This window comes from Entelurus aequoreus, linkage group LG22 (genome assembly GCF_033978785.1).
Source record: "Entelurus aequoreus isolate RoL-2023_Sb linkage group LG22, RoL_Eaeq_v1.1, whole genome shotgun sequence".
In the NCBI taxonomy this organism is placed as follows: domain Eukaryota; kingdom Metazoa; phylum Chordata; class Actinopteri; order Syngnathiformes; family Syngnathidae; genus Entelurus; species Entelurus aequoreus.
This window is the reverse complement of record NC_084752.1, coordinates 13,516,016-13,534,929: the sequence shown is the minus strand read 5'-3', so window position 1 is coordinate 13,534,929 and position 18,914 is coordinate 13,516,016. Positions and strand designations below refer to the sequence as shown.

The following is an 18,914-nucleotide window of genomic DNA, read 5'->3' as shown; positions in this document are numbered from 1 at the left end:
GCATAATGACAACTAAACTACAGGAGGAGAAACATGGATGGCGAGTAAATAAAGAAAACGATCAATGTTTTTTCCAGACTGATTTAAAACATTGGGATCATGTGTACGGTGAAAATGATGTTGACAGAGCGTATGGAAGTTTTCTACGGATTTACATGACCTTATATGACAAAAACTGTCTATTGCGACAATTCGCTAATAAGCAAACGAACAGAGTGTGTAATGTAAAAAACTGAAAAGTAATCTATAGGTGTCATAATGGATGATCAAATTAGCTGGAAATCTCAAGTGTCAAGAAACATTTCAACACTGAATAAAAGAAAACATTTTCAGCTGAGATAGGCTCCAGCACCCCCCGCCACCCCCCGCCACCCCGGAAAAGACAAGCGGTAGAAAATGGATGGGTGGATGGATTTACCGCCTCTAAAAACACTGCTACCCCACCCCCCCATCGTCGTCACGTCGTGTCATTGCTGGTTTACGAGCAGAGGAGCATGTTCGGCAGCGCACAATCACGGAGTACTTACAAGCAGACACAGTGTGTAGAAAGAAAAGGGAGAAAGGACGCATTTTGGCTTAAACACTAACGATAAAGGTGAAGTTATAACACTGAAACACCCTCAGGAAGAGATGCTTTAAGACATGGCTAGCTAGCTAAAGTCCATCCGCAGTCTGCAGTGTTGTAGCTACTTCTAAATCACTAATCCTCGCCTCCATGGCGACAAATAAAGTACGTTTCTTACAAGTATCATCCCTGCAGGACGAGGAATAGCTAAACATGCTTCACTACACACCGTAGCTCACTGCCGTCACAATGTAAACAAACGCCATGGGTGGATCTACACCTGACATCCACTGTAATGATACCAAGTACAGGAGCGTATCTTAGTCAATACTACTATGATTACATCGATATTTTTTGGCATCACAACATCTTCTTTCGTTTTTAAAATGCATATTATGTTCATAAACTCAGGAAATATGTCCCCGGACACATGAGGACTTTGAATATGACCAATGTATGATCCTTTAACTACTTGGTATCGGATCAATACCTAAATGTGTGGTATCATCCAAAACTAATGTAAAGTATCCAAACAACAGAAGAATAAGTGATTATTACATTTTAAAAGAAGTGTAGATAGAACATGTTGAAAGAGAAAGTAAGCAGATATTAACAGTAAATGAACAAGTAGATTAATAATTCATTTTCTACCACTTGTCCTTAATAATGTTGACAAAATCATAGAATGATAAATGATACAATATGTTACTGCATATGTCAGCGGCTAAATTAGGAGCCTTTGTTTGCTTACTTATTACCAAAAGACAAGTTGTCTAGTATGTTCACTATTTTATTTAAGGACAAACTTGCAATAAGAAACATACACTACCGTTCAAAAGTTTGGGGTCACCCAAACAATTTTGTGGAATAGCCTTCATTTCTAAGAACAAGAATAGACTGTCGAGTTTCAGATGAAAGTTCTCTTTTTCTGGCCATTTTGAGCGTTTAATTGACCCCACAAATGTGATGCTCCAGAAACTCAATCTGCTCAAAGGAAGGTCAGTTTTGTAGCTTCTGTAACGAGCTAAACTGTTTTCAGATGTGTGAACAAGATTGCACAAGGGTTTTCTAATCATCAATTAGCCTTCTGAGCCAATGAGCAAACACATTGTACCATTAGAACACTGGAGTGATAGTTGTTGGAAATGGGCCTCTATACACCTATGTAGATATTGCACCAAAAACCAGACATTTGCAGCTAGAATAGTCATTTACCACATTAGCAATGTATAGAGTGTATTTCTTTAAAGTTAAGACTAGTTTAAAGTTATCTTCATTGAAAAGTACAGTGCTTTTCCTTCAAAAATAAGGACATTTCAATGTGACCCCAAACTTTTGAACGGTAGTGTATGTTTGATGTACCCTAAGATTTTTGGTTAAAATAAAGCCAATAATGCATACCGGTACCAAAATATTGGTATCGGGACAACAGAACTCCGTACTGTTCTCTGGTGTTATCATATCTGAATTATTGTGTGGGGACCAACTAATATACCGTACATTTCATTCACTAACTGTATTACGAGAAATGCAAGTAATGATTAAACAAATATCAATATTTGGTTTTGAATACTGTAATTATTTGGCTTATGACTCCTGAATACAGGACGAACAGCAGGAAAAAGACTAATAAATAGGTTTCATAACCTTACATTTATTATGCCAGCACACATTCTACTCTCCTGATACACACAACAAAAATAAACAATCCATGTTTCAGGTGCTTCTTTCTAAGGCAAGTAACACAGTTATTATTATTATTGTTTTCTACATAGAGACTCACCATTGTCTGCAGACACCATAAAGGTGTTAGGAGTTGTATCTCTTCCAGTACCGCCATTTTCAAACGCACCGTATCCTTCATTGTCCTGAAGCTGCCAGTTGAGACCAAACAGGTGCATCGCTGAAACAAAAGTGGCCAGAGAGAAAACGACAGAAAGGAACAGATGTAAGTCAACCATAAAATGAACAGAAAGCAACAACTGACATCAGGAACACTTTTTTTTTGTCCTGTCCAGCCACTCAGGCAAATCATATTGTAGATTGCCCGTATCTGCTGTGGGATACTTCTCCTCTTGCCTTATTTGTATTTGACTTTATCAAATGAATTTATATTGAAGTTTGGCATAGCCAGAGGGGATAGAAAGAGAAGAAAAGGAAGACTGAGGGGGATCATCAGGAACACTTAAACAGGAATCAAATCATGACGCAATAATGAATAGGGAAATCTGGAAAGTAGTAGAAAACTCATTTGGTCACCACCCGGTACCGGTACCAAAATTATTTAGATACTTTTCGGTACTTTTCGATACTTTTCTAAATAAAGGGGACCACAAAAAAATTTCATTATTGTCTTTATTTTAACAATAAATCTTAGGGTACATTAAACATATGTTTCTTATTGCAAGTTTGTCCTTAAATAAAATAGTGAACATACAAAACAACTTGTCTTTTATTACCGGTAGTAAGTAAACAAACAAAGGCTCTTAATTTAGCTGCTGACATATGCAGTAACATATTGTGTCATTTTCCATTCTATTATGTTGTCAACATTATTAAGGACAAGTGGTAGAAAATGAATGATTAATCTACTTGTTCATTTACTGCTAATATCTGCTTATTTTCTCTTTTAATATGTTCTATCTACACTTCTGTTAAAATGTAATAATCACTTATTCTTCTGTTGTTTGGATGCTTTACATTAGTTTTGGATGATACCACAAATTTGGGTATCGATCAGATACCAAGTCGTTACAGGATCATACATTGGTCATATTCAAAGTCCTCATGTGTCCAGGGACATACTTCCTGAGTTTATAAACATAATATACATTTTAAAAAACTAAAGAAGATTTTGTGATGCCAAACAATATTGATGTAATCATAGTAGTATTGACTAGATACGTGCCTGTACTTGATATCATTACAGTGGATGTCAGGTGTAGATCCACCCATGGCGTTTGTTTACATTGTGACGGCGGTGAGCTACGGTGTGTAGTGAAGCATGTTTAGCTATTCCTCGTCCTGCAGGGATGATACTTTAAGAAACTTACTTTATTTGTCGCCATGGAGGCGAGGATTAGTGATTTAGAAGTAGATAAAACACTGCAGACTGCGGATGGACTTTAGCCGCTAGCTAGCTCGCTAGCCATGTCTTAAAGCACCTCTTCCTGAGGGCGTTTCAGTGTTATAACTTCACCTTTATCGTTAAGTTTTTAAGCCAAAATGCGTCCGTTCTCCCTTTTCTGTCTACACACTGTGTCTGCTTGTAAGTACTCCGTGATTGTGCGCTGCCGAACATGCTCCTTTCCACGTAAACCAGCAATTACACGACGTGACGACGACGGGGTGGTGGGGGGTGGGGGACCGGTACTTTTTAGAGACGGTATAGTACCGAATATGTTTCATTTGTATCGCGGTACTATACTAATACCGGTATACCGTACAACCCTACAACACACAAATATGTCTGTTACATTAACAAGGTAGGAACATGAAATGTACAGTGGTACGAGGGCTTTTGTTAGACATACTTTTCATATGAGTTGATTGTTGACAACATTTTTGCACCACTTTTAATATTCCGTCTCAGATAGGGTTGCAGCTGTCGATTATTTATATACACTATATTGCCAAAAGTATTCGGCCCCCCATCCAAATGATAAGAATCAGGTGTCCTAATCACTTGCCTAGGGTGTATAAAATCAAGCACTTAGGCATGGAGACTGTTTCTACAAACATTTGTGAAAGAATGGGCCGCTCTCAGGAGCTCAGTGATAGGATGCCACCTGTGCAACAAATCCAGTCGTGAAATTTCCTCGCTCCTAAAATATTCCAAAGTCAACTGTCGGCATTATTGTAAGAAAATGCAAGAGTTTGGGAACAACAGCAACTCAGCCACCAAGTGGTAGGCCACGTAAACTGACAGAGAGGGGTCAGCGGATGCTGAAGCGCATAGTGCAAAGAGGTCGCCGACTTCCAGTTGCTACAGAGCACCAAACTTCATGTGACCTTCCAATTAGCCCACGTACAGTACGCAGAGAGCTTCATGAAATGGGTGTATCTAAGCCATACATCACCAACATGACTGTGCACCGGTGCACAAAGCAAGGTCCATAAAGACATGGATGACAGAGTCTGGTGTGGATGACCTTGACTGGCCTGCACAGAGTCCTGACCTGAACCCGATAGAACACCTTTGGGATGAATTGGAATGGAGACTGAGAGCCAGGCCTTATCGACCAACATCAGTGTGTGACCTCACCAATGCGCTTTTGGAAGAATGGCGGAAAATTCCTATAAACCCACTCCGCAACCTTGTGGACAGCCTTCCCAGAAGAGTTGAAGCTGTAATAGTTGCAAAAGGTGGACCCACATCATATTGAACCCTATGGGTTAGGAATGGGATGGCACTTCAAGTTCATATGTGAGTCAAGGCAGGTGGCCAAATACTTTTGGCAATATAGTGTATATATTTATGAATTTATTAAGTAATCACTTGAGTATTTTGTTCGATTAAATAAGTACTTGGATAAAACACACTTTATAACCTCAATGTGTATCTTTAATAGTTAAAATAAACAAATATTTGTCTATATTTTTTGCATTATTCATTTGGATGAATAATATTTGCATGAATAACATAAGAAATACAACTGTTTCGAATTGCGGCATTATATGAAATCGGCGTTACTAACATATTACTCGTTATTTTGACTAATAATGAGTAACAACTTGTATTGTGTGGATCAGATTATCAGGAAATAAATGTCATACTGTACTGGATAATCAATCATTCCAGACCCCCTCAGTCACAGCAACTAAATGTCTGAGCGCGTCTTCAACAAGTGTCGAGAGCGAGAGGCTCTTCAGCACAGCCTCCATTATTATCCGTGGAAGGAGGAGCGGACTGACAGCTGAAAAGTTCATCTGTCTGAAGAACAATCTGGCCCTCATATTGAAGTGACTACATTTAAGTTAAATGTGTGAGTGCCTTAAGAGGGCAGGAACTGTGTTCCATTGTACATTTTCAAGTGGATATGCTATCATTCCTATGTGAACTCATCATTATAAGGTGTATTTTTGCAGTGGTACGCAAGCTCCGTTTAGTATTGCGCCAAATAATCACTTAATTAAATGTCCAAACACAGTGTTACTGTTCAAAGTACAATGATTCGCAAATCCTTTTCAACTTATATTCCATTGAATAGACTGCAAATACGAGATAGTTAATGTTCGAACTGGAAAACGTTGTTATTTTTTGCAAATATTAGCTCATTTGGAATTTCATGCATGCGCCATGTTTCAAAAAAGCTGGCACAAGTGGCAAAAAAGACTGAGGAAGTTAAGGAATGCTCAAAAAAGATCCCAGGTTAATTGGGAACAGGTTAATTGGGAATAGGTTCTGTATAAAAGCAGCTTCCATTAAATGCTCAGTCATTCACAAACAAGGATGGGGCGAGGGTCACCACTTTGTGAACACATGCATGAGCAAATTGTCCAACAGTTTAAGAACTAGGGATGATGTTCGAAACCGGTTCTCCCGGCTGTTCAATAAGAAAAGAACCGATTCCATGGACTCAAATCCCTTTTTGAGAACCGGTTCCCATTATCAAGGCCACTATAGTAAAGGAAAATAGTTGCTTCTTTATTCGAATCCCGTCTAGTATTAGTGATATTAATATTATAAGCGCTAACAATGACAAACTATTTATAGCGGCGCCGTGATCTCTTCCTGTTTGCCGATGTCTACATCATCGACTGATCCGCTGTTTCCTCGCTTCCCTGCTCCCTGTAAGTTTATTGTCGATCATAAATCATGCATCCCACCTAAAAAGTAGACGGCTGAAGATATAATCCGACAAGTTGGGACACTTTGACAGCCATTTAGGATTTGAAACTGGCACTTGTTCCACCCCTCCCCTACTAACAGTATTGTGTTTGTTGGCACTGCAGGAGTCTGCAGTGAGCAGAATTGAACGGCTCCCATTGTAAGCGGACTTTTGATCGAATTTATTTAATATTTAGAATGCATTCAAAAAAAATCCTACCTTTCATAATGATTGTGAAAAATTCCCCAAAAAGTGCAGTTCCCCTTTAAAACTGAGGTACAAGACATACCAAATCTTGATTATGGCCTATCGTTACACCCAAGTATCGTGTATCGCAGGGGTGTCCAAAGTGCGGCCCGCAGGCCATTTTTTAGCGGCCCCACGGCACATTTAAAAAATACGATGGAAAAAAATGTTTTACATAAAAAGTGGTATAAAAGACCAAACAGGTGAAATGTAACAAGAAAATGTTGCAATATTTACTCTAATAACACAAAGCTGCCATAAAGGCTGTTTATTTCTTAAAAAAAAAAAAAAAAAGGAATCAAAATCAATGTCATTATGAATTATTGACCTATTCAAGGCTCCAATTACGTCACATTAAATATTCCACTTTGAGATATTTTTTTGGGGGAAAATGTTGCATATTTTGTGTTTGCCATATAAAAAACTGAGCTGTTTTTTTTGTTTTTTTCTAAAGAAGGGCCTTAAACAAACAAACAAAAAACATAAACAACAGTAAAACTTATAATTGACGGACTGTTCTGAAGTTGATCTCGAGATTGTTGTGTTAAAAGTAAACAGTAAACATTTTTTATGTTTTAACACTTTAATGAGTAGGACCCTTTTAGATCCCCAATCATTTTAGTGTGATTTGTTTTTAAGTGTCATTGCTACACTAAATTGACGCTAGTGTGTGAATGTGAGTGTGAATGTTGTCTGTCTATCTGTGCTGGGCCTGTGATGAGGTGGCCACTTGTCCAGGGTGTACCCAGCCTTCCGCCCGAATGCAGCTGAGATAGGCTCCAGCACCCCCCGCGACCCCAAAAGGGACAAGCGGTGGAAAATGGATGGATGGATGCTCAAAAAAATAATAATGAATTAAAATCAATAGTGTTATGAGTTATTGACCTTTTTAAGGCTCCAATTATTATATAATCTCAAATATTCCACTAAATAATTTTATTGGGTGAAAATATTGCATATTTTGAGTTTTTTTCCTTGAAAAAAACAGGGTTTTCTTTGACAAAAAGAGCATACAACTTACATTTTAAAAACTTCATATTGACAGATAGACCTAATGTTGATCTAGAGATTTAAAACTTGAATAATAATACAAATAATAATACTGAATAATGACCCATTTTTAATATTTTTTTGGACCAAAACCCTTTGGGGTACGCGGGATCAAGCTTGAGTGGAGGCCTAAATGTATATTTTTTAATACATATATTGTATTGGTTTTTAATGGCCCCGGCTTGCTTTGATTTTTCAGTGTGTGGCCCTCAGTGGAAAAAGTTTGGACACCCCTGGTGTAACGGCATACAAAGCCATTGTCAATTGTCCTAAAATGATTAGACTAATATTATCATATTACCAAGGACAAAGCGTCCCCTCTTAATTATGCCTAGAACACACACAGAGTACCAGGGGACAGAAGGGAATCACAAAGCTGCAATTATGTATGTTTTGAGTTTGATAGTGAGCGTGTGACGCGGCTTCTTATATCTAAGAACAAACTGATAACACTAACTGCAACCATGAGAAACAGTCACCCGTTCCTGTCGACTGAAATAAGCTCTGAGAGACCGTGAACTGGACTCCTCACAGTACGCAGATTAAAGTGAGAGTCAAGGACCAATTATTGATGCAACATGGGGATATTTTGTGAGAGAAATTCCTGCCGCTGCCACACACTAAACACAAACGGATTCTGCTAACACACCTCGCTGCCTCATTAAATTAGAGCCATGCTGTGCCAGTCCGATACCCACAACACCCCCTGGTGTGCACAGGAGCTAAGGGTCATGGGAGAGAGCTGTCTAATCGACAGGAGCAGTGTGCATGTGTGTGTCTCTGTGTTGCTTTTGTGACACAACACAATCATTAATAGCTATGGTAAAAACGTAAGTCGTATGTCTAACATGTACATAAAAGACAAAGAACCGCGCTGTCTAATGTCCAAGTCCTGAATTGATCCATCATTATTTTCAATATCCTGCATTGTTTAAACATACTACATTTGTCAATTTTTCACTCCAGTTTTAATGTATTTACTTTATTTAAATTAATATCTATCATTTATTCTAATTACATGTATTTCCTATTGCTTTATGCAAATATTTTAATATTTTTTAATCTATTGTATTTATATAGTATTATTGTTATATATTGTTTATTTACCTAGTTCAGGGGTCGGCAACCCAAAACGTTGAAAGAGCCATATTGGACCAAAAATACAAAAATCTAATCTGTCTGGAGCCGCTAACAATTAATTATAATGAAGGCCACACATGATGTACCGTAATTTCCGGACTATAAGCCGCACCTGACTATAAGCCGCACCAGCTAAATTTAGGGGAAAATACAGATTGCTCCACATATAAGCCGCACCAGACTATAAGCCGCAGGGTTTTGATGTGTAATTACCGTAGTATATAGGGGTTCCTGCTACCACGGAGGGGATTGTCGGGACAGAGATGACTGTTTGGGAACGCAAAGCGTCCCATTTATTAACAATAAATCTTTCAATCATTCAATCAAACTTTCACATCTTTGACATGGCGAACAGCATTCGTGCAGAGTACAAATAATACAACGGTGCAAAGTAATACAAAGTGCTCGCCTGTACGTTATCAAAATAACCAGCCTACCGGTATATGAAAAGTCAGTCTTTAATCATTGTGTCATCGTCTTCCTCCTGTGTACTAAAACCACCGAAATCCTCTTCGTCGTGTCGGAGAAGAACAGGCCGTATATAAGCCGCACTGTTGTATAAGCCGCAGGGACCAGAACGAGGGGAAAAAGTAGCGGCTTATAGTCCGGAAATTACGGTAAGTGTCTATATTAGCTATAATAGCCTACTATCAAAATGACTATGTGTCGCAGGCTGAAGCAAATCTTTGTTGACAGAAATGTTGAAATTTAATATTTATTCTACACATTTTTACAACGTTAGAAATCATTAGTAAATCAGAAGCTACTCAGAAGGTGAGATAACTAAAATTACTGGCCAAAGTTATAGACGTGTGTGTCCAAGTTAAAGGAAACGGCAGGCTGTCTTCTTTAAATAGATATATTACAATCTTTGGCAAGCTCGGTAATGTTTGCTGTGGTCTGGAACAACATGGCACACAAACAACTATCTGAAATGCAGCCAATATTACAAACAGATAACGTGTCATGAGACATGCAAAACTAAATTGTATACAAAGAGGATATAAGTAAAGGAAATTAAATGAGCTCAAATTTACCTACAAGTGAGGCATAATGATGCAATATGTACATACAGCTAGCCTAAATAGCATGTTAGCATTGATTAGCTTGCAGTCATGCACTGACCAAATATGCCTGATTAGCACTCCAACAAGTCAATAACATCAACAAAGCGCACCTTTGTGCATTCACGCACAGCATAAAACGCTTGGTGGGCAAAATGAGACAACGAAGGAGTGGAATATTTTACATGTAAACAAACTGTAGCGTCACAGTCCACACTATGGTGAGTTCAAGAACCGCCGAAATTCGTAGGACAAAACGATGTTCACCAAATACTCTCATCAGTGAAGCATACAATTGGGAAGGTTTGTGTCATGTTTGTAATCAAACAAAAAACATACTAAAACAAACCAAAAAATTTTTCCTCCATCTTTTTTCCATTTTCAATCAGTTTTTAAAAAATGCTCCAGGGTGCCACTAGGGCGGCGCTAAAGAGTGGCATGCTGCTCAAGAGCCGCGGGTTGCCGAACCCCGTTAACACTTAACACCATTTCCCCCTTTTTTCGTTACTGCAGAATTTAACAACATTCTAAATGATTGTATCTCGCTATTAGAAAATGGTAACATTTGAACATAGGACGTGAACAACAAACCATCAGTAATTGCATAGAACAGGGGTGTCCAAACTTTTTCCACAGAGGGCCGCACACGGAAAAATTAAAGCATGTGGGGGTCATTTTGATATTTTTCATTTTCAAACCATAACAAAATGTATGCATTTTTTATTATTTTACCTTTAGGGGTCCCGGGGACCATAAAGGGTCTCAGTCATTAAAACGTTAGAAATAAGTCAGATTATTATTTTTTTTAAATTATTTAACGCTTACAGTAAATCTCTATATCAACTTCAGGTTGATATATAGTTAGAAAAAAAAAAAAAAAAAGGTTTTAAGCCTTTTCTGTCAAAGACAACTTTGTTTTTTTTATAGTAAAACTGAAATATGCAGTATTTAGTAATTAGAGCCCTAAAAGATCAATAATGCAGGACACCATTGATTTTAATTATTTCATATTTTTGAGTAATCACAGTGAAAAGATAAATAAAAAATCACTAAATATATTTGGGATCCAAAAGGTGCCCCACTCATAAAGTGATACATTTTTATTAGGTTTTTCTTTTACTTTCATTTTTATTAGGTTTTTCTTTTAGTTTCAACACTTAAGTTACGAGATCAACTTCAGATATATCTGTCGATTTTATGCTGGAATTATTATTTTGTTTGTTTTATGCGCTTTTGTCAAAGAAAACGTTGCTGTTTTTATATGGCTACTACACAATATATGCAACATTTACCACATAAGACATTTTATAGTGAAATATTTGAAGTAATTGGAGCCCTGAAAATAATTCATTATAACATGGATTTTTTGTCATTATTTATTTTTTTGAGCAATGGCAAAAAAAAGAAAAATGAAGAAAGACAAAAGAAAAAAAAACAGCCTGCATGGCAGCTTTTGTGTCAACATTGCAACTTTTTCTCGTTAGATTTCACCTCATTCCACTTTTTTTAATGTTCTTTTTTATTTTTTACAATAGTATTTCCAGAATGTGTGGCGGGCCGGTAAACAATTAGCTGCGGGCCGCAAATGGCCCCCGGGCCGCACTTAGGACACCCCTGGCATAGAAGATTCATTAGTATCGCGGAACTATACTAATACCGGTATACCGTACAACCCTACTATCTACTGTTTATTGTTTTGCAGGAATCCACTGCATTTACTACTGTGATAAACTATTATTTTATTTTATGGTCTTTTACTGTTGCTATTTAACAATTGCTTGCCGTAGTTTTTAACGGTAATTTTGTACAGTGTTGCAACACAAATAAACCACAGTTCAACAAGTTTTCTCTGATTGATCCTTTTTTAGGGGCTAATTCTGTTCTCCATCCATCCATCCATCCATCTTCTTCCGCTTATCCGAGGTCGGGTCGCGGGGGCAGCAGCCTAAGCAGGGAAGCCCAGACTTCCCTCTCCCCAGCCACTTGCCCTGAACACCTCCCTAGGGTGGCATCCTGACCAGATGCCCGAACCACCTCATCTGGCTCCTCTCTATGTGGAGGAGCAGCGGCTTTACTTCGAGCTCCTCCCGGATGGCAGAGCTTCTCACCCTATCTCTAAGGGAGAGCCCCGCCACCAACTTATTTCAGCCGCTTGTACCCGTGATCTTGTCCTTTCGGTCATAACCCAAAGCTCTTGACCATAGGTGAAGATGGGAACGTAGATCGACCGATGAATTGAGAGCTTTGCCTTCTGGCTCAGCTCCTTCTTCACCACAACGGATCGATACAGCGTCCGCATTACTGAAGACGCCGCACCGATCCGCCTGTCGATCTCACGATCCTCTCTTCCCTCACTCGTGAACAAGACTCCAAGGTACTTGAACTCCTGCACATGAGGCAGGGTCTCCTCCCCAACCCGGAGATGGCACTCCACCCTTTTCCGGGCAATCTGATCTGATCTGATCCAGGGATCAGACAAAGAGCAGCTCGAAGACTTCTAATTCTGTTCTTATACCCTAAAATGTTTGAACTAAATGACATTTTCTGCCATCAATTCATGCTCTACTAATAAAAACAGTTGGAGGAGGATTTCCTCCAACCATGCCTGAGTTAACAGCCAAATCACGATCGACTAAGTCTAAGGCCCGGAGAAAGAAAAAAAGACTGCTTATCTGATGGGCTGATACCACAGTGAAACAAATCCCGTATCAAGAAAGGTAACATATTTAATTCATAAAGGATGAAAATAAAGGTAAGGAAAAGTATAAAGCTGAGACAGGGGTGCGAGAAATGGGATGGACTTACCAATGCAGTAACACAGCAGGACAGACAGCAGTAAAGACAATCCTACTGCACTGAGGGCTGTACACCTGAAACAGAAACATTCATATTTCTACATTAGGTTTTGGTTGACTTGTGTTTTTTTTGTTTTTTAAAGTAATTCTAATGAGTGAAATAACATCAGCTTGCATGTCATATCAATTTGTACTTCAAACTAGCTGTCAGATTGCAATTTTTATATTACTATGATCTCGACCCGTGTTTTTCAACCCCTGTGTCGCAGATACAGTCTGGTGTATTATCTAATTTCACCTATTTGGGTTAAAAATATTTTTTGCAAACAGGTAATAATAGTCTGCAAATTATGTGTTGTTGTTGAGAGTCGGTGCTGTCTAGAGCTCGGCAGAGTAACCGTGTAATACTCTTCCATATCAGTAGGTGGCAGCCGGTAGCTAATTGCTTTGTAGATGTCGGAAACGGTAAAAAGGTGTCTAATGCTTAAACCAAAAATAAACAAAAGGCGAGTGCCCCTAAGAAAAGGCATTGAAGCTTAGGAAAGGCTATGCAGAACGAAACTAAAACTGAATTGGCTACAAAGTAAACAAAAACAGAATGCTGGACGACAGCAAAGACTTACTGTGGAGCAAAGACGGCGTCCACAAAGTACATCCGAACATGACATGACAATCAACAATGTCCCCACAAAGAAGGATAAAAACAACTGAAATATTCTTGATTGCTAAAACAAAGTAGATGCGGGAAATATCGCTCAAAGGAAAATACCAAAAAAAGAGAAAAGGCCACCAAAATAGGAGCACAAGACAATAACTAAAACACTACGCACAGGAAAACAGCAAAAAGCTCAAAATAAGTCACGGCGTGATGTGACAGGTGGTGACAGTACACCTACTTTGAGACAAGAGCTATATTGATGCATGCTTGGTTATGGTTTAAAGTCATATCCAACAATTGCGACGACGACTTTTTACTGTCAACTGAGTTTCGCTTTTTAATGATTTCTGCTGGTGGTGTGCCTCCGGATTATTTCTACGCAAAAAATGTGCCTTGCCTCAAAAAAGGTTGAAAAACACTGATCTAGACTGACTAAGATACCAGGGTTTCACAGTCTTGATGGAAGTTTAAAGTAGCAGTAGAGTGGAAAAACAAGTTGACTTATATGCCTATATTACCGGTTTGTTTTACTATGGTTCCAAATGGTTAGTTTTAGGGATGTCCGATAATGGCTTTTTGCCGATATCCGATATTCCGATATTGTCCAACTCTTAATTACAGATACCGATATCAACCGATACCGATATATACAGTCGTGGAATTAACACATTATTATGCCTAATTTGGACAACCAGGTATGGTGAAGATAAGGTCCTTTTTAAAAAAAATTATAAAATAAGATGAATAAATTAAAAACATTTTCTTGAATAAAAAAGAAAGTAAAACAATTCAAAAACAGTTACAGTAATTAATGAAAATGAGTCAAATTAACTGTTAAAGGTTAGTACTATTAGTGGACCAGCAGCACGCACAATCATGTGTGCTTACGGACTGTATCCCTTGCAGACTGTATTGTTATATATTGATATATAATGTAGGAACTAGAATATTAATAACAGAAAGAAACAACCCTTTTGTGTGAGTGAGTGTAAATGGGGGAGGGAGGTTTTTTGGGTTGGTGCATAAGTGTATCTTGTGTTTTTTATGTTGATTTAATTAAAAAATAAAAAATAAAATAAATAAATTAAAAAAAATAAAAACATACCGATAATAAGAAAAACGATACCGATAATTTCCGATATTACATTTTAAAGCATTTATATATTACCGGACATCTCTAGTAAGTTTGTATGTTTAGCACCCAGCAATGCTGTGGATGCGAGTGTCACAATAAAGCAGCATTCGGCTAACAGTCGGCTTTCTAAACCTCATTGCTCATCCTATTTGTGTTCAGACTCAACAATATAAGGTCCTGGATCATATTTTATTCCCCAAAGTAATTGTTGGCTCTCACAAAGTCTGCTTGATTAGCATTGTTGTCGATGAGGAAGGGCTCTTCGGTTCCTCGCGCCACATCACGCGATCACGTGACTTGCTTTCTCGTTATTAAAGTTAAAGTACCAATGATTGTCACACACACACTAGGTGTGGTGAAATGTGTCCTCTGCATTTGACCCATCCCCTTGTTCACCCCCTGGGAGGTGAGGGGAGCAGTGAGCAGCAGCGGTGGCCGCGCCCGGGAATCATTTTTGGTGATTTAACCCCCAATTCCAACCCTTGATGCTGAGTGTCAAGCAGGGAGGTAATGGGTCCCATTTTTATAGTCTTTGGTATGACTATCTCTCTGGAATCTCCGTAAGATTGATACTATTTTGAGCAAATCTATTTATTTCCAAACTTTGGAAGTCTTTTGGTGTCATAAACAGATACGTATGATAATAGCTTCGATATGGAGGCAACTTGTTTTTCCACTCTACTGGTACTTTAAGTTGCAAAAAATGTGGTTCTTCACTGACTTACAGTGGGAAAACTAAGTATTTATTCATTTAAAGCAGGGGTGTCAAACTCATTTTAGCTCAGGGGCTTGCATGGAGAAAAATCTGTGGCGGACTATTAAAATCATGGCATTAAAAAAAAAGAAAAAAAGACAACTTCAAAGTGTTTTCTTTGTCTTACTTTGGCCAAAAATAGAACAAACACATCCTGAAAATATTACAATATAAATATAGACAAAAAATACCGGCAGCGGTAAAGTTTAGATCCATGAAGGAAAGAAGAAAGTGAATGAATGTTTATAATTGAATACATCTACATATGCATAAAAATGTGTTTTCTTTTGTATTATTTTTTTAATTAATTAAGTAACGTTTATGACAACCTTTGTCCAAAAATATAGAATGTGAGATATAACAGGATAATGCATACATTTATCATTTGTTTTCAAAACGCTTACAAAACAGTGGGATCCCAAAAATTTACTATGGGACCCCATTTTTATGACTTGAACATTCCTAGCGCCAACACTGATGGAGTATTGGTGCGTGCAAAACAGCAGCAGGCGGCTGTGGCCTGCGGGCCGGTTCTAATACTAATCAAATATCATCCCGGGGGCCATAGATCATTTGACTTTGACACTTAGGATTTAAAGGGAGGCTTATGCAAAAGTAGGAAATTTCACTCCATATAGGAATTAATGTAACCAAAAAAAAGCCTCAAAAGTAACATTTAATAAAGATTATACATTAATTTGTGTTACATTAAGTCAGGGGTGTCCAAACTTTTTCCACTGAGGGCCGCACACAGAAAAATTTAAGCATGCGGGGGCCATTTTGATATTTTTCATTTTCAACCATAACAAAATATATGGATTTTTTTTGTTTTAACCTTTAGGGCTCCCGGGGACCATAAAGGGTCTCAGTCATTAAAATGTTAAAAATAAGTCAAATTATTATTATTTTTTTATTTAACGCTTACAGAAAATCTCTATATCAACTTCAGGTTCATATAAAGTAAAAAAAAAAAAAAAAAAAAGGTTTTATGCCTTTTCTGTCAAAGACAACTTTGTTTTTTTTTAATAGTAAAACTGAAATATGCAGTATTTAGTAATTAGGGCTGTAAAAGATCAATAATGCAGGACACCATTGATTTTAATTATTTTATATTTTTGAGTAATCACAGTGAAAAGTTAAATACAATCCTACTAAATATACTTGGGATCCAAAAGGTCCCCACTCATAAAGTGATACATTTTTATTAGTTTTTTTTTACTTTTACCACTTAAATTACGAGATCAACTTCAGATATATCTGTCGATTTTACGTTTGAACTATTATTTTGTTTGTATTATGCTATTTTGTCAAATAAAACGTTGATGTTTTTATATGGCAACCACACAATATATGCAATATTTTTTCCACATAAAACATTTTAAAGTGATATTTTTTAAGTAATAATTCATTATAACATAGATTTTAAGTCTTTTTTTTTTTTTTAGCAACGGCAAAAAAAATAAAAATAAACAAAGACAAAAGAAAAAAAACAGCCTGCATGGCAGCTTTGTGTCAACATTGCAACTTTTTCTTGTTAGATTTCACCTCATTCCACTTTTTTTAAATGTTTTTTTAAATGTTTGCAATATTATCAATTTTGCAGTTTTTGCAGAATGTGTGGCGGGCCGGTAAACAATTAGCTGCGGGCCGCAAATGGCCCCCGGGCCGCACTTTGGACACCCCTGCATTAAGTGAAATAAGTATTTGATGCTTTGGCAACCAGAACGCATTCTGACTACCATAGACAGGTTGTTTGTCCATAAAGTACATAAATGATGTACTTTAAAGTCATTATGTGGATAAAAGAACCCTCAAAAACAATCAGACCTCTACTTCACCGTCGGCAAAACCAAAGAGCTGTCCAAAGACTTCAAGGACCACATTAAACCACCGGAAACTGTTTATATTTCACGTGGCCCGATGCATCCTTACCTCCATGAGCAGTACTTGGAGGATTTCTTAAACTTGAAGGCAGAGCGGGACAAGGTGTTTCTTGGCAACGGTCTGGTAGGAGGAGAGTACACTGAGCCCGTCGCCATCGTGTAGCCGGGCGTTGCTGTGGAGAAGAGGGGGGTGGTACCGGTTCCTGTCTTAAAAAGGAAGTGCCTGCAGACAAAGAAGAGAGGAACAATCAGGTACTCTATACCAGTGTTTTTCAACCACTGCGCCGTGAGATAGTTTTATTTAATTTCACCTATTTGAGTTAAAAATATTTTTTACAAACTAGTAATTATAGTCTGCAAATTATGTGTTGTTGTTGAGTGTCGATGCTGTCTAGAGCTCGGCAGAGTAACCGTGTAATACTCTTCCATATCAGTAGGTGGCAGCCTAATTGTTTTGTAGATGTCGGAAACAGCGGGAGGCAGTGTGCGAGTAAAAAGGTGTCTAATGCTTAAACCAAAAATAAACAAAAGGTGAATGCCCCTAAGAAAAGGCATTGAAGCTTAGAGAAGGCTTTGCAGAACGAAACTACAACGGAACTGGCTACAAAGTAAACAAAAACAGAATGCTGGACGACAGCAAAGACTTACTGTGGAGCAGACGGCGTCCACAAAGTACATCCAAACATGACATGACAATCAACAATGTCCCCACAAAGAAGGATTAAAAACAACTTATATATTCTTGATTGCTAAAACAAAGTAGATGCGGGAATTGTCGTTCAAAGGAAGACCTGAAACTGCTACAGGAAAATACCAAAAAAAGAGAAAAAGACACCAAAATAAGAGCGCAACACAGGAACTAAAACACTACACACAGGAAAACAGCAAACAACTCAAAATAAGTCACGGCGTGATGTGACAGGTCGTGACAGTACACCTACTTTGAGACAAGAGCTATAGTGATGCATGGTTGGTTATGGTTTAGACTTAGACAAACTTTAATGATCCACAAGGGAAATTGTTCAACACAGTAGCTCAGTTACAATGATGGAAAGTGTAAAGATGGAAAGGACAATGCAGGTATAAATAGACTAATATAGCGATAAAAAATCCAACATATATACAAATATATACATAATATGTGTACAGAATAATATATATATATATATATATATATATATATATATATATATATATATATATATATATATATATATATATATATATATATATACAGATATATTATATTATGTCTATAACATATATACAATATATACCAATGACCATGTACAATATTACAATATATACAGTATATGTGACAGCAGTAGCATAAAATAGAGAGTAGATCCAGCAGGAAATAGAAAATAGACATTTGAAACAAAGAGAAGTAGCTAACATGTCAAAAATGTTTAGTCATATACAACAATTGCGACAACAACTTTTTACGAGTTTTGTTTTTTAATGATTTCTGATGCCTGCGGAAAAAATGCGCTTTGGCTCAATAAAGGTTAAAAAACCCTGCACTGTACCACGTACATGATGTACCGGTAATTGTCCTTCATTACTTGAGTTTGCAGCAGTAAACATTTGGAAAAAATTGCAGTTTTATCTGAGTCAGTCATTTGAAAAAAATGAAATTCCCATGGATTAATGGGGATTTGACTTAGATTTAATTGGTATAAAAAATATATATATCCCTGACAATCTGTCCAAAAGTTGTATTTTCCTTTGAAGGTAGAATTTAAGAAGAACCACAGAGATGAAAATCACTGCAAAAACATGTACAGTAATTG

General features: G+C 37.5%; 1 protein-coding gene across 5 annotated transcripts in view; it reads right to left on the bottom strand.

The window, feature by feature from the left end:
* The window catches only part of tenm3 (teneurin transmembrane protein 3), a 755,307-nt gene that overhangs the window by 242,447 nt on the left and 493,946 nt on the right, over positions 1-18,914 (bottom strand). For all 5 annotated transcript variants that reach the window (XM_062033280.1, XM_062033281.1, XM_062033282.1 and 2 more), the window contains 3 exons: positions 17,171-17,344; positions 12,702-12,766; positions 2,349-2,468 (listed from right to left, as the gene is read on the bottom strand). In XM_062033280.1, the coding sequence (XP_061889264.1) occupies positions 2,349-2,468; positions 12,702-12,766; positions 17,171-17,344 (359 nt within the window). The remainder of the gene's footprint in view (positions 1-2,348; positions 2,469-12,701; positions 12,767-17,170; positions 17,345-18,914) is intronic.